Source organism: Pelmatolapia mariae, linkage group LG14, assembly GCF_036321145.2.
Source record: "Pelmatolapia mariae isolate MD_Pm_ZW linkage group LG14, Pm_UMD_F_2, whole genome shotgun sequence".
Lineage (NCBI taxonomy): Eukaryota > Metazoa > Chordata > Actinopteri > Cichliformes > Cichlidae > Pelmatolapia > Pelmatolapia mariae.
In genome coordinates, this window is record NC_086239.1 from 30523876 (window position 1) to 30541324 (window position 17449).

Genomic DNA, 17449 nt, shown 5'->3' on the forward strand with positions numbered 1-17449 from the left:
AGATTGAGCATGCACCGGTTTATTGTATTTCCAGACTTGCTTTCGGCACAATTTACAGTGCGCGCTACTCTGTTTTTTGTCAGACTTGAAATAGCCGAAATACCTTCACACTACGGAACTTCTATGGCCCTTCCGTTCGACAATCTCTCCGGAATTGGAACCATCATCGGTTTTTTCTTCGGTAACCTTCGCTCACGCTCTCGGTTGATTTTTCTCTAGTCGGCAAACTCATTTCCTTCATTACCCGGGCGGCCCGGCTGCAAAAACAAATACACATGTGCGCCTTGGCACTTGTGCTGTACGTAACAAGTCACGTGACGTGACGCTGCGGCTGTGATTGGTTCAGCTCTGCGCTACTTAATTTGGATTGGCTGTTCAAGAGAGATGAGGTCTATCGCAATAGTTTAATTTTTCTATCGAGAAAAAGTTATTTCGCAATACATATCGTTATCGTTCTATCGCCCAGCTCTAATTCCAAGTTTAGTTAGTTTTGTATTTCCTGATGTTCAGCAATAAAGCTGCCTTGTTCGTCTCTGTGACTCTGCGTTTGGGTCCTCTCCTGCCTGCTTCACACGGCCAGCACATGACAGAAAGGGCCTTAAGAATGACATGACATGCAAAATACTTCTGTACTCTGTACTGTTGTTTGACTGCTTTGCAAAGGTAAATAAAACTCACAAAGGCAGCTTGATTATGTGCACCTTGATTTACATTAGAATACTTCAACTCCATCCTTCCATTTCTTTCCATTTGCTATCTATAAGCTGTGGAAAGTCTGAAGCCTATCCCAGCCACAATAGGGCGAAGAATCCCCTGGGCTGGTTCCCAGTCAAAGTGGCTGACACACAGAGAAAGACAACTGCATATCCATGCTCATATTTGTGGATAATTTAGAATCAACAATTAACTTTCCATCCAAGCTTTCTTGACTGTGGGAGAAAGCTGCAGTACCAAAACGAATCCCCCCCCCCTCCCCAGGCACAGGGAAAAGTTTACCCAGAAAGACCACAGACTGCTGGGTTGAATTGAATTTAATTGGCTTAGTCACAACATGTACTACCCAGTTGACTACATTTTTTTTATTCTTATGACTTTGCTTGTTTTTATTCTGACTGTGCAGCATGAATTTATTTTCCTGAAAAAACAAAAACAAATGCCATGACCGTGAAGCCTGTTAGTCAATAAAGTAGCCACATGTGATCGTGCTTTGCAAAAAAGGTACTTGCACTCATCTATCCATACCATGCATGCCTATGGGGTTCAGCTGGACATGAGCAATAACTAAATAACGATTAAACCATGCCATGGCATTCTTAAAGATGTAGGCCTAGGCACAATTAAGTGGGATTTGGGCATGGAATTTACAGTGTGTTTGCTACCTGTGCCCAAGCAGAGATCCCCAATGCTTCCTCAACAACATGTCCTTCTGTAAACATTTTTGAAGTAATTTACAAATTTGTTGAAAAAAACTGTCTCAAATTCTCCAATTAAAATATAGATAAAATTACATACATTTTCAAAAGCCTGATGTGTGCAAATAAGAGAGGCTGTGTATAAGGCTTTAAAAATCTGTCACAAAGGTGACTTTGTGTCTGACCTTATTGCTTATCTATCTGTAGACGTTTCCTTTTCAGGGGCGCAAAATTATGGGAAGAGACTGTATAGAAACATGTTTTACAAAGGTCTGTGGGAGGGAATTTAATGCATATTAGGCAGAATTTAGAGCCAAAAACATGTGCCTTATTTTTTCAGTGTAGCTGTAAAAGTTGCTGCTAGCAGGGCTCAGTTATTTGGAATGAGAGGGGGATGTTACCAACACAAGCAAGCATTTTCTTCTAGTGGGAGCCAAGTTACTTGTGTTATTTTTTTTCCAGGTGTGCCCACACAGAGCAACATTTTTTGTTTGTTTTATGTCTATCTCATATAGGATCATTTAAAAAACCAAACTGAAATGTCTGTCAAAATGTCCACTCTCTTAGCTATCTAAACTATGTTAGGCTGGTGTTGGAGCCGTTCATTCATTTGGATCATTTTTGAAATGTAATAAAAACTTCTTGCTGCTTTCAAGTACTATCCTTGGGTTCCAAACGCCTGATTCAGATATAACTAAAGGTCTGTAAACAAACAAAAGAATTATTGAGGCTGTTAAGAGAAAACTCAGGAGGCAAGAAACACAGACTCAGCGATATTTGCATGTACATGGGCGATGCCCCGACACAGTCTCCACACAGTGACGTGTCACGGAGGATTCGCGCCGAGGCATCAACTTGTTCTTTATTCATAGGCAAAAAGCTTGTGTAACACTTCTGGAGTCGTTACAGTATACTAGGACCAGTTAGGTTCGACTACTAGAGTAGTAATGAGTGTAGCGTGTAATAAAGACCACAGACCAGAAAATAAGTTTAAATTGCCGGCTTATTATTTTGTAGAGACAGAGAATAGACAGTTATAGACACATTACATAAAACATTCAAATTCACATTTAAGGAAAACAAGATATTTCCTTTCCCTTTTTAGTTCAGTATGTTCTGTTAATTTATCCTATTTATCTCAAAACCTTTTATTTGGCTTTAAAAGGATATGATTCTCAACCTAGGTTATTGTCTTATTTATTTCAAGTTCTAAGTTCAAGTTTATCCTTTGATCTATTTGAGTTAACACAGTGTTATTTTAAATCAAGTTCAGTTCTTTTAGGCCCAAGATTTAATTTAATCTTGGTCTAGGTTCACCTTTAAATTTCAACCATTTCTTATTTTGTTTTAACCCAACAAAATTATTTACATTTACATTAACACCATTACAGCATTAAAATGTAAGGTTGACCAAAATAAATTACAAGAAATATGTAAAAACTGAAAACAATTCAGCAAAAGGCTGAACAAATCCCGTAAACAAACAATCAAAAGAAAATTGTCTCTGTGTCCTTTAACTATTAATCCTGGAATTGCTCTGAATGGTTATCCAGTGCTTTGAAAGTCCACTGTTCTTTTGCAGAGGTGTATGGATTAATCCTACCAGTTTTTTTAACGAAAGAGTTCAACGTCCAGCAGGGGGCGGTTTTCCTTTTTCTGCTCGGTACAGTTCAATGGGTCCGTGGGTGGCTCGCCATCTTGTTTCTCGCTCAGCGGATCAAACTCCGATTCTAGCTCGGCATTTCCCGATCCAAACCTTAATGGCCAAGTCCCGTTCAGTTACGTTCACAACGTCACCAAGGCAAGTACAGGTCGGAAAAACAAAAATATATTCTCCAGAGTGCAAAAATGGCTTTATGTAGACTTCTGGCTTGTTTTTTAATATTTTTTCACTCGTTTAGGCAGCAGCTCCACAAGGACTGTCTGCATTTCTCCCTCTCCAGCATCAAAAAGAAGGAACAACCGGATTGGGTGTGGCTGATCACAGGAGTCACGCTGCAGCGTGCCCTTTCACAATAAGGGCACGCTGGCTTTCCACATATTTTAGCCATTTTTCCTGAATTAACATAAAAACACCATGAATTAGCAAGTTTTTTAACCTTTTAACATGTTTTTATACACAAATAAAATCCTATACCATGAATTATATCATTGCTGATGTTTTTAATGAATTTTTTAACCATTATGATCTATTTATTGACTATTTATCACCTGTAATATATTTCTTATGACTGTTTTTACTAACAGGCTTTTATTTATTGACAGCTATGTTAACCAGGGTTACACTTGTATCATATTCTTGGGTGGAACATACAAAGTAAGAAAAACACCTCCTTATATGGAAACCAGGATGTGTGAATTTGTTGGCTATGTGTGAGTTCGGTGAGTTCGTTGGCCATATCAGGATGTGGCCTTGAACACTTCTACTTTCACTTGTGCAACTTCCTCAGGCCGTTTCAATCACACTACTAATGTCACACACACACACACACTAAGTTTAAATGAAGCTAAACACTATAAGAGTACAGACAGTAATAGAAGAATACAAATTTCCTTTAACATATCCCTCCTGTTTTAGCAAATTTAAACTGTATATGAATCACACAGGTATTATCAGAACATGACTACTTGCATGTTGCATTTTCAGTCAAGTCATCATTATGTGTGTTCAGATCAGTATTTATCTACACTTTAGTCATCGTTATCATCGTCCTCGTCCTCCGGAGTTACGTTTACATATGCTGCAATCGAATGGTTAATCATCCTAGAGATCATTTCTCTGAGACATGGGATAATACATGTGGTGAAAACACAAAACAATAATAATAATATTCCAACAAATATCAGGCCTTTAATCAACAGGGCCTTCCAGGATCCGCTCATCAGCCAGCTCAACCAGTCTGGTTTGTTGGCGGTCCAATCTGCTACCTGTGCTTGTTGAACATTTTTAAGTAGTTGTAGGGCAGTTGCTAGAATGTACATTGTCTGGAATGTAAGTACAGCAAGTGGTGTTAAACAGAACACATAGCCCGCCTTTTTCCGCCAACAGCATGTCTAAGATGACTCTGTGTTACATTACTGAAATTCTGAGTGCATCTATCTCTTCATTCTGTGCTTTATTTATTTTGCAAGAGGCATTCAAAAACAAACCAAAATGATAGTCTAATGTTTCTAAGCGTAATGTGTTCTTTGCTGTTCCCACCCAGGGGAACAGGGCCAAAAGCACTTTAGTTCCTGTGGACCAATGTTTAAATCCTGGAGGCACATCACTGCCCCAGACTGCATCATGTGGTTTTACTTCAGTCACATCCCTCTTTCGTCTGCTGTCCTCGGTTGTTGCAGTCACTTTGAAAGTGTGGTCAGAGATGACGATAGGTGCGCACATACCTGTCGAGTTGGGGGGAAGCATGAAATAGGTTTTTGGTCCGCAAACCCATGCAGTACCTTGAACCCAAAATGTTCCATTTTCAAATTGAACTGTTCCGCTTGTTGACATGTTAAAAACTGTGCTGCAGTTCCGGGTTTTTCCAAGCTTCTTGCTACCATGTGAGAAGTTGAAGCATATGGGATGGCTTTCCTCGCTTTCCAGGAAAACCGGGAATGTTATTACTCTCTTGTTTGACACGTCGATGTTTACCCATTGTTCTTCATCACACGTGAAGTTTGTTGTTGTAAAATTCTGTACGCAATCAGATCTTCTGCGGTGTGCGTTTTCAGTGGTTTGGTTCACACAATCTCGTAGCTCATCTGTGAGGCTGTAACTGCCTTCAAAAGCACCATGTCTCTGTCGCTGCAATTCCCTGTTAGTGCTTTAAACATGATACACATACTCTGAGTGGGGTCTGGTGTTTTACCAAAGATACTTGCATGAACTGAGGTTGCAGGCATGTGTGAGCAAATATAGCAGCTTCTCTCTGTGGTGCGATTGTACACATATCTGTACCAGGCATTATTCATCCATGGGTGATTGTGGTCTTGAGTCATCTTGTCCAGGTGTGAGTTGTCATGTGTCCAAGCTCTCTTCTGGTGTGGTGTCGGATCCGGGCGGAGCAATAGAAAACATGCTGTGACCAGCACAGCAAAAGCAAGTGTGGCGAGGAACAGCTTCTTCATGTCGACCTGGCGCACCTGACCCCTCTGATAAGTAGACTAAAGGCAAGAAGTAAAGGGCGGGATATACCCAATCAGCCCTTCCTCCACCTATTAGATTACCAGAGAGTAGGGGCGTCGGCGTCTCTAGGCAAGGCTGTCACTCACTTTTTTACAGTGGCTTTGGTGGATCCACGACGGGCGCTCTGCTATTTTGCAAGCAGTGGGGGTCACAATCAGGACTTGGTATGGCCCTTTCCACCTTGGCTCACTCCAAGACTTCCTGTTCAGCTCTCGGACCAGGATCCAGTCACCAGGTTGTCTGGCAGTTTATTGTTCAATACAATTTCTTTGTTCTGAAAAAGTTGGACCATCCAGTCTGCTATCGTCATTTCTCTAGCAGACTTCAGAAGTGGTTCACTAGTTATTGGTAAAGGGAAGGGTCTCCCGTGTATTATCTCAAAAGGTGACATAGGGCCACTTCCCTTTGATATTCTCATCCAAAGTTTTACTGGCCACGGTTTCTTAGTTTCTTCCATTACTTTCCTTAACCTTTGTTTAATTGTACCATTATTTCTTTCTACCAATCCTGCACTCTGTGGATGGTAAGCACAATGGTTTTTTAATGTGAAACCTAAAACTTGTGATACATTTTCTATGACTTCATTTACAAAGTGTGTACCGTTATCTGATCGGATCAAACTTGGGATGCCATAAGTTGGAATGAAGTGATTACATAAACACTTCGCTACTGATAGAGCATCCGCTCTCTTTACTGGGTATATTTCTGGCCATTTAGAAAAACACATCAATAATGACCAATGCATATTTTGACCCTTGGCATTCGTTCAATTCTATGAAGTCCATGTGAATAGAGTGAAAAGGATGTGGCGGAGTAGGGAAATGACCTCTTTTTGGTCTTAAGTTCCCTTGAGCGTTATGTTTTTGACATATCATGCATGTTCTTATGAATTCTTTTGCTGAATTTTCAAAATTGATCGCGTAGAATTGCTGGTGTACTAGAGACACTATCCCTCCTGTTGACACATGCGTGCAACCATGTGTCACTAATGCTGCTGTTTTGTGTAGGGATTTTGGTAGTATTGGTCTTCCCGCGATTTTCATTATATCATCTGTATCTAACTGTGCTCCATGCTTCAACCATTGCTTCTGTTCTGTGTGGTGTGCGGTTTTCTGTTCACTTTTTAATACTTCAAGTGGTATATTTGTGTTTTCTGTCATAGCTAATGCATGCATCTTCTGTTGTGCTGCTAGTTTAGCGGTTTGGTCTGCAAAATTGTTTCCCTTCGTAATTTCAGAGTCATTCTTCTAATGTGCTGAACATCAGAAGCAAATTGCCAAATGTCGTATCACATAAGGAGTTTCCTCCCATGTAAACAGATGTGTGCCATGATAAATCCTTTCTCCAAACACTAGAAATAAGAAACTAATGCCAACCGTTGTTACATCTTATTCACTTATTTTATAATCCAGTTATTTTTTCAAATCTAGTATCAATCAACTAATTTTCATATCAGCTTATAATGCGCTAAGTTAAGTCAACAGAAATGCACGTTCAAAATATTATCACAAAAGAGAATTTTCTTCATACAGTAAATTACTTGTGTTGCATCAATCAAACAGAAAGCATCTCACAATTTATTGTATTACCAACTAAATTTATTGTCTGATTACTGCTTGGTCATACCAGACTCTCTCTCTGTTTTTAATTTATTCTTCTCTGTTTTCACGAACGTTTCTGCAAGCTGGAGAGTTAAATGTCAGCAGTGAATAAATTCAGCATTTGATAACAAAACTCTGTTAAGTTTTTCCTGTTTTAACACCAATGAGAGATATAGGCGCATGTATAGTGTGTGCTATAGTGTAAGCTGTTCTTCATTGCATGTATGTGTGTTAGTACGTTTGCATGTAAGGCCTGTGGGCCTCTCTCACCCAAAAGGGCTTTTTTTTTTTTTTTCAAACAGTTGCCTTTCTCTCGCGTGTGTTAAGAAAGGTAAATGTGCTTGTAGCAGTTGTAAGATTATTATGCCGTTATATATTACATTGCACCTGTAATCAAAATGAGTGAATCAGATAGTGCTGTAGGCCACATCATACTCCTTTTGTAATCAGTATGTAGTTTTAGTTTGCATCATACTTTTGAGTTAAAAGAATGTAAAAATCATTAGATTTATAAAATAGGTTTGTATTATCCTGCTGATTTATTGTGAGTGAATTACACTGTTTCATGACATTTCATACTGCTGAGTTATGAAGAGAATATTGTGTTCAGAGAGTCAGGGCCTTTTTTTGATAGTAAGGAGAACAGAGCACATGCCACGGGAGCTTCACTCCCACCTTTGGTGGAAGCAGAAAAACAGGGAGCCAAGGTCATAACTCAGGCTCACAAAGACTCAGAAAGTATGTGAATGGCTGTGGCACATTTTGTATAGCTTCTTTTCTTTGTTTAGTAGCTTTCTGCCTTCACCTGAGGGTGTGCCCTAAATATGTGACTTCAGGTCTCCATAATTGGAGTTTATTTAAAGATAAATAAGATTTCATTTATTGCTCGCAGATCATGCACTAGATGTTGCAGTATTAGCCTTCTTCAACACTTAAACAAAACATCACTCTTTGTTTTATTATTATTATTATTATTATTAATTATCCTTTCTCAAAAACAGAAAATGAAATTGTAGTTGTTCTTGGCTGAGAAACACAAAACCTCCCCCCCCCCCCTTTTTTTTTTTTTCAAAACAAGAAACTAAGTTTTAACTTTACTGTCTTGTCACCTATAACAAAGCAAACAACCCAGCTCTCAGCTGGCCCTGAACTTATCATCATCAAGGTTGCATGGTGAGAGCTACTTCAGAAGTCACAGTACTCCTCACTCAAGCAACGTCAAAAAACAAAAGAAACAAAACTCAGCACACTACACAGAGAACAACAACCAAGACACAACTGAAAATGCTTTTCTTCTTTGTTCTCCTTAAACTTTAGAATAAACTTCATCTGCAATAGTAAATCATATGCTTAATCATTATGTGTCACTGTGATCCACAAGTGTGATCACAAATGTATTTATTTGTCAAACCAACAAAACAAAAAACAAAACAAAAAACAAGTGGCTGATGGCATGATCGCGCTTCACACACATGAGTCAGGACACCAAAAGAAAAAAGAAAAAAGCTGCTGCCAAAAACAAAGCAGAAGTGTGAGGGAAAAAAACTGAGCTCACAGGCAGCTGCATGTGTGAGCTTTTAATATCATGCAGCTTCTGCTCTAAAAAACAAATAAAAATAAAAAATGTGTAACTTGCTCATTAGCTTGGTAGTGTCTACATATTTAATTCAGCTTTTCAAACCTGTAGCTTTAGCTGTTGTATACAGGGTTTGGCTTATTAGTTGTTAGTATAGGAGTGCTCTACATCTCAACAATGTCTCATCTAGGATGACAGGTTTTCAATCAGGTCACGTGTCTCTATGCTCCTGATTAGATTAGGTATTTTCTTTATTTTCTTCATCTCATATATCATTATACTGAGTTTGAGCAAACCTTAAGCTTGAATCAGACTACTTTTAACAATTATCCACCTCACATCATAACTGACTGAGGTGCCTCTTCTTATTAATATTATGTCATTATTAATGTTATTATTGTTTTGTTTTTTTATAACAGCAATAGTATATTACAATATTTCATTATATATCCATCCAGGGCTGGGGGTGATCTGCAGTTTCACCCCCTCCCAAGCTGGAGACATTTACCTTTTCACACTTTCCTTGGCTGAACAATAGCACAGCCTTAATATACCTCATGCATCTCTCTATTTTATTTAATATGTTTTTGTGTGCATTATCTGCTTTCATTTATTCTATTCATTCAGCTTGGTTATTCTGTATCAGTGGTAGCACAACTTTCACTGTCATCATGTGAATATGGGGGAGGAGGAAGCCTCCCACCGGCAGCGCCGTCCTCATGATCAAGGTTATGTGGTGGTGGACACTGCACTTTATGTGTTTCGTCATCTGGTGCAACAGACATAGATAATACTTTCTTCTCCTTTTTCTGCTTTTTTTTCTAATTGTTTTTTCTCTCTGCAGTTTTTCCTATACACACTTTCTCTTTTCCATTCTGGAAACAACTTTTTCTTCTCTTCTTCACGTTTAGCTTTTTTCTTTTTGTTTTTATGACACGTATTTCTTCTTTGAGTATGGCTTCTAATTTAGCCATAGCTTCTTCGGTACATTCTCCCATCCATTCATTGTTAGGTAGTTTATTTTTATTTCTCCATCTTTTAACACTTATTTTTCCTGCCCCGGGGCATCTTTTTTCCATAAATAGTTCATCTTTTGTTAATTTCCCACTTTGGTTCCCCATTTCTGTATTTAATTACTATTTTATTATTAATAAATGTATTTAGTCACTTGTTATTCTCTTATTTATATAGTTTTATACACAAAGTACAACAAATACAGTTTTCAATCCCTTGGCACGCTCGACTCGGGAGGGGGTGGTCACATGCCCTTCGACTTCTGCTAAACAGAAGCGATGTGACTTTTATGAGATAAAACTCAACCCTTTTCCTTTGTCGCCAAGTCGTGAACTGAAAAGTGTTACACAGAACTAGTCTGGCCCACTATGACCATGAATATGACTTAGTTCTCCAATATAAACAATGAACACACTCAAGAGTTTTAAACGCACGGTTGCTATTTTATCTTCCAGGAATATTTCACGGCTATTCCTCAACCTAAGTACTTATTATCCGTGGAGAGTCAATCCACCAGAATTTTCCAGAGATACTTTCGGCTATCTCAACAACCAATCCAATTCATTCAGTTTCGGGTGAATGTGCCCAGACTCTTATTATTTCAGGCCTATTTTATTCTGTCTTATCGCATAGACATTTCACAATGGAGTCGTTTCTTACCCCTCCTGGAATCTCTGGACTAATGTTGAGGTCACTCACTGGATCCCACCGCCGTGGCCCGGGGCTAAATCACCGACCTGAACCCGAATTCACGTCTCAGGTTTTTCTCCTCCTTTCAGAGGGCTGTCGACAGTCTTACGGTGCCGGGTTCCCACGACGTCAGGATGCAGTGTGGACCTCTGGTTCGGGAGTCACGAACAATCTATTCGATATTTCCCTGCTGTGCTCGAAGGACCAAGAATGTTAAGAGAAAACTCAGAAGGCAAGAAACACAGACTCAGCGATATTTGCATGTACATGGGCGATGCCCCGACACAGTCTCCACACAGTGACGTGTACAAGATGTGCGGACGATTCGCGCCGAGGCATCAACTTCTTCTTTATTTATAGGCAAAAAGCTTGTATCATATTCTTGGGTGGAACATACAAAGTAAGAAAAACACCTCCTTATATGGAAACCAGGATGTGTGAATTTGTTGGCTATGTGTGAGTTCGGTGAGTTCGTTGGCCATATCAGGATGTGGCCTTGAACACTTCTACTTTCACTTGTGCAACTTCCTCAGGCCGTTTCAATCACACTACTAATGTCACACACACACACACACACACACTAAGTTTAAATGAAGCTAAACACTATAAGAGTACAGACAGTAATAGAAGAATACAAATTTCCTTTAACAGAGGCAGTTCAAATAAATAATTACTAAAGTTGATTAGTTTTTGTTTAATTAAATATGAATATTTACAGCATAGCAGGAAAAAGGCATAGTGTTGCTCACAGACACACAGTTTCACTGAATATTAAAAAACAATCAAAATCTTTTTTTTCCTAAATTTTGTATAAACTGAATTGAATAGTTAAGGTAAGGCAAATATGTTGTGTAAAACCCACAAAATAGAATAATTCTCACTTCTGTCTCAGTCCAGGTGAATGGTGTTTCAAACATTTTGTGAAAAATGTCCAGAAAATATGCACCAATGTAAGCTAAGGCTATTACTGTTTTCATCCTTAAAAATGCACACTCAGTTCACAAGATTTTAGTCAGATGTGTGAAACTTTTTCAAAATCTTATAGAACTTTTGTTTAATTTCTTTCGTTCTAAGACAGTACACAAATGGATTTACAAGACATGGACTGAGGACTGCACCAATTATTAAACCTTGGCGTTCCTCAAGAGTTAATACCACGCCAAACCTGGTGAAGATAATGCGCACAAACGCAGGACAGTAATGAACAATTACACAAATTAAGTGACTCACAAGAGTGCTCCCCATTTTCTTTTTTTCATTATTTGAAAGTAATTTCACATAAAGTAAGATTCCACAATATGAAAGACAAATGAAAACAAAAGTGAAAAAGAAAATAAAAAATACTATAGTGGCAACTTCATTGAAATATTTCTCTGGATTAACACAGGTTGTTCCTATTACAGCAGCAAATTCGCAGAAGCTGTACTTCAACTTGGAGCTGCAGTGTGGGAGGGGGACAACTGTTGCAGGCATATAACACACAAAACACCAGGCAATGAACCACAGGATAAATGTAAGAACAAGAACATGTGTGTTTGTTAAATAACTTTGATACTGAAAAGGATAAATTATTGCAATGAATCTATCCAATGCCATAACTGCTAAAACAAACGACTCCATTGCTGTTCCCAAAGTGAAAACACACATTTGAATTAAACACTCCACATAGGATATAGTATTAACACCTGCGAGTAGAACCCCAATCATTGTTGGACTGCAACTGGAGGTGTACACTATATCAACAACAGCAAGGTTGCAAATCAGAAGATACATTGGTTTATGTAATCTCTTGTCAGAAATAATAAACATGATATTTATCATATTGGCAAGAACAGCAAGAAGATAGATTATTAGTATAGCCACACCAACAGCAATAGGTCGACTGAGTGTGTCAAAACCACCTATAATAAAGTGTGTTACATTGATTGAAGCATTCTGTAAAGACATATTCAGTTTGGAAGTTGAAGAAGAAGAAGGGGGGAAAAGCAAAGCAAATATGGATAAAGTACGTGGTAAATCTTCTTTATCTGATTTTACAAACACATCTGAGCTCAGTCAAACACCTTTGTTTTTACTGGGCAGTATTTAAACTTCTCATTTTAAGACTTGTAAGAAAAGTAAGTTTTGATTGGACAGCTCCCTCTTCCAATCAAATTAGACATAAGAATGTGAAATGTCTATATTGCATCAGATATTGCAAAAAAAAAATGATGTCATCCCCTCAATGGAAGGATAAAGGTGGATTGGAAGTAAATGCTCACATGCTTACAATAACCTGCATTTATTTGTTTTCAGCTGACTTTGCCACACCATTTGGATCAATTAACAAAACAAAAGCACAAAATTAAAGAAAGCTCGCTCCATGTTAGTCCCACTACATCTATTTAATGCTTGTCTTCATGAAGGGACTAATATTAGCAGGTAGCTCAGGCATTTCATTCCATTTTCTGGGGAAGAAAAAATGTTACACAACTTTTAAGTAGCTTTTATAATGAAACTTGGGTCTATGAAGACCCTTGATGGTGTACTACAGTAGCTATATCTTTTTGCCAGTAAACACTGTTACAGTGTAGCTATGTTCTGGAAAGGTTACAGATGCAGAAGTTGGAGAGCCAACTTTATGAAGGAAAGTAACTTTGTGTCACATTGACATGGCTATCAAAAATGTACTGGAGGCCACTGTGCCTGTGTCCCAATCCAGCGGTACCATTGGTAGGCCGGGTCATTTGAAAGCAGCAAGAACATAAAGGCCAAAAGTGAATGGCTGTTAAATGGAACCTGACCTCCATCATTAAATCATGTCTCCCTTTTTAAGGATTTTGCTGGGACCACAGGAAAGAGTGCTGTGACTGGAACGCTGCTCATACAGAGTGTGTAAAAGCCTGTATCAATAAAACGCATAGCAAGGTGCAATGCCGTGTGTGTGTGTGGGTCCTCATTCTTGTCATACTCAAGAATTACCAAAGGCTGAGAGAAGCGCTTGAGAAGATGTGGAGGGTGAAGGCAACAGTGGTCCCAGTGGTAATGGGAGCACTTAGGCAGTGACCCCCAAGCTAGGTCAGTGTCTCCAACAGATCCAAGGAACAACATCCAAGATTCCTATCCAGAACAGTTGTAGGAACAGCAAAGATACTGCGCAGGACTCTCAAGCATTTGATGTGCGACCGATCCTATGTAACTTCATGAAACAATCATTATTGCACAATTTGTTAAAGAGCAGCTACCTAAAACTACAAAGAAGTCAATAATCTCTTTAATAGTGTTACATTCTCACTTTGTATGACTCTGGATAGTCTGAAAAACAGTCTTGAACCAGAAGGACTTGACTCCCTCATATAACTCTGAAACGCATACCTTAGCAGATAACCCTAAAACTTGAGACGTAATAACATTTTTATTTCGCTCGTAAATAGTTTGTTGCTCTATAACAAAGCCTGATGTAAAGCTAAGGCATGCTATTTTTCATCAGAACCACCCGTGTGCTGCTACTGTTGGGGTGCAGTAGCTCCACCACCCCACTATGGGGAGGAGGTGGGTTTGTGTACTGAAGTTTATATAGTGAGAATTATAAAAGTTGATGGACTCTGAATAAACTGATACCAGCACACAAATTGCTAGGCCCAAAGTTGTTATACTGGAGCATGAAAAATATATTGTGGCGTGTTGGGAGCGGCTAGTTATTTCCCATCATGCCTTGGGAACATGTGTTGCTGTTGAAGACGAGGAAACTGTGTTATTTACATCTGTTATTGTTACATGTTATTGTTACATATATGTTATACCATGAGTGAGTTCATGTGCTGTGTTATTGACCAGAAGCACAGTGTAGTACAGCAAGCTATCGAAAAAAGAGCCTCCCCTTTTTGGTTGGGTTTGAATAGCAGGCTCAACTGTTTTGGGAGTCCATTGTTGGAAAGATTCCTCAGCTCACAACAATATGCTTGTAAGTATGAGTATAATCTGAGCTTATGTTAAACAAATCATGTAAAATCGTTCTGTAGTCATAGTGGAAGCTAACATGTAGTTGCACTGGTGATGCTAATTTTTTTCACTCTTTCTCTTGGTTATACCAGCTGTAATTTGAGTTACTAAGGCTTCAGTCTGCACCATGTAATATGAGAAATATATTATGTTCTAAATGTATGTTGTAATATGGGTTTTTTATGTGTTAGGGAGATATATTAGGGAGACAAACCCCGCAGTGACAGCTGGAAGCATTTGCCTGTCCTTTTGAAGAACTGTATATCTATCTGCCAAACTAGTAAAAAAGCATTCTGATCAGTCATAGTGAGTTCTGTAAAAGGAAGGATGGATAAAATGCTGGAAACAAGGTCAAGAGTGTCCAGTTCTTTATGGTCTAGCCAACTTACATCATCATCTACTGCTGCCGCCAGAGCATGAGCAAAAGCAGAAGCTGCCCATGTCCAGGTCTAATTTACCAAGCAGGAAGCTAACATCCCAAAATAACAGACAAAACAACTTAATAAGAAAGCAGGTCTGGATGTAGAGCTACATATACTCAAATCACAGAAAGCAGCTGCAGCAGCACTAGCTGAGGCTCAAGCTTGGGAAGCATCTAAGCAAGAAAGTGAGCATCCACAACAGCCCCAGCGAGACAACATGCAGCAAATCAATCCAACTGAACGAGTGCAAGAGTATGTTCAAATTCATATTCAAATTTTTATTCTTCACACACACAACCATACACAGTATGACATGTGCGGTAACAATCAGAATTCAGCGACGATCTGCAGACTCCACGAGTTAATTGTTCTGATCTCCCATTTTCTCTGGTGCCACAGCCAGCCACGACCATCAATGCAACACCAAAGCTTGCAAAGAACCAAGTATCTGTCAGTCCAGTATGAACAACAACCAAGAGTTCACACCTTTGCTAGTTTTCTATGCTTTCAGCCCAAAGAGAGAGTCTTGCAACTGGAGCTGTGGAGGACAGCCAGCAAATAATGATCCATTTCAGCATGCTCAGTCCAAGGTATGGACACCCACACCTGTAAGGGGTAGTCATGCTGACACTTGAGATCTAACAAAATATGTGAAACGAAAGGAGGTGATCAGCTCTGGCCTGCTGAGATTTGATGATCGTCCAGGAAACGTCCAAACATCCAGAAAACTACTACTGGGCTTGGAAGGCTTCCTTTCTAAGAGCAATTCAAGATCTCTAAGTAACGCCTCAAGAAGAGCTAGACCTGCTTTCCAAATGGCTAGGGCCACAATCAGCTGCACAGGCCAAGAGAATTAGGGCTGTATACGTAAACAATACCACTTCAGGTCTTCAGATGGTGTAGCAGAAACTTGAGGAGTGTTTTGGTGTACCAGGAGTCATTGAACATGCTCTTTTAAAGAAAATAAAGGATTTTGGGATGAGATGGATTGGAGAACGAAGGCAAAAGAGCATTTTGAGTTTTTCACACTTTTTTCTTTACTACATAATTCCATATGTGCTCATTCATAGTTTTGATGCCTTCAGTGAGAATCTACAATGTAAGTAGTCATGATAATAAAGAAAAAAACATTAAATGAGAAGGTATGCCCAAACTTTTGACTGTTAGTGTATTTTCTTGTGAGTTCCTTTTACCAGACACGCACACATACATACTTGTATGTATGTTTTTTTTCTACAGTTATGTTACCTTTACCATGATTATTAACTCACACAAGAGCAGGTCAAAGTCCTAGGTATAGCAAGCAAGCAAGCAAGCAATTTATTTATATAGCACTTTCAGATCAGCCACCAGCTGAACACAAAGTGCTGTACACTTGACATGCCAAAAATGATACATTGAACATGTTAAAAAATAAGAAAAATAATAATAATAATATAAAATAAATAAAATATATATAAAAAATGGTTATTAAAATGACATTTAAAATAATAAAATTAGCACAAATAGCAAAAACAATAATAAAATAGTATAAAAAAATGATGATGAGAATTACATTTAAAACAATAAAATCAGCACATTAGATTAAAACAATAAAATCAGTAAAATCAGGGTCAGACTGTGTCATAAGCCAAGGAGTAAAAATGGGTTTTAAGACGTGTTTTAAAAGTGGACAGTGAAGGGGCCTCTCTAATGTGCTGGGAAAGATTGTTCCACAGATTAGGAGCAGCAATAGAGAAGGCCCTGTCCCCTCTGAGCTTTCTCTTGGACCTGGGTACTTCCAGGAGCAGCTTGTCAGCTGACCTGAGAGACCTGGGGGGTGAGTAAGGATGCAGAAGCTCAGAGAGGTAAGTTGGGGCAAGACCATTTAAACACAAACATGAGAATTTTAAAATGAACTCTAAGATATACAGGCAGCCAATGGAGTGAAGCCAGGATGGGAGTTATGTGCTCTCTTTTACGAGTTCTGGTTAAAAGTCGTGCAGCAGGAAGACTCATACCCTAAAAAGTTAACACTAAAAGTTCTGTTACAAAGATAAGACCTAAACCATTTTAAAGCAGTACCACGAAGGCCTGCAAGATGGTGCAAGCGAGACAGTAAAATGTTGTGCTCTACAGTGTCAAAGGCAGCTGTTAGGTCAAGGAGGACAAGAACAACATGATTACCAGAATCACTGGAAAGGAGGATATCATTAAAAACCTTTAAGAGTGCTGACTCCGTGCTATGAAAGTTTTTAAAACCTGATTGGAAGACCTCTAAGATACCATTCTCATTTAAAAAATCCATCAATTGGCAGTGTACAATTTTCTCTAAGATTTTAGACATAAAAGACAACTTGGAGATAGGCCTTTTAGTTACCCAATACAGTGTGGTCCAGGGCAGGTTTCTTAAGCAAGGGTTGTACTACCGCATGCTTAAAATTAGCAGGGACTACACCAGATATTAAACTGCTGTTTATAACAGTAAGAACAGCCTGGCCTATGCTAGGAAAAATCTCCTTAAAAAATTGTGGTGGGACAGGATCATTTGGGGAACCAGAGGGCCTCAGGTGGCCGACCACATCCTCTAAATAAGAAAGAAA

The 17449-nt window shown here is 38.9% G+C and overlaps 1 protein-coding gene across 1 annotated transcript; it reads right to left on the reverse strand.

Annotated features, from left to right (window-relative positions):
- Positions 1–11472: 11472 nt before the first annotated feature.
- LOC134641540 (olfactory receptor 7A42-like) lies at positions 11473–12411 on the reverse strand. The gene has a single exon (XM_063494015.1). It carries the CDS (start codon positions 12409–12411, stop codon positions 11473–11475), a length of 939 nt encoding a protein of 312 aa, XP_063350085.1.
- Positions 12412–17449: the final 5038 nt, after the last annotated feature.

Bases quoted from the DNA above. Each gene is read 5' to 3' on its own strand.
- LOC134641540 (XM_063494015.1), bottom strand. From the start codon at position 12,411: ATGTCTTTACAGAATGCTTCAATCAATGTAACACACTTTATTATAGGT.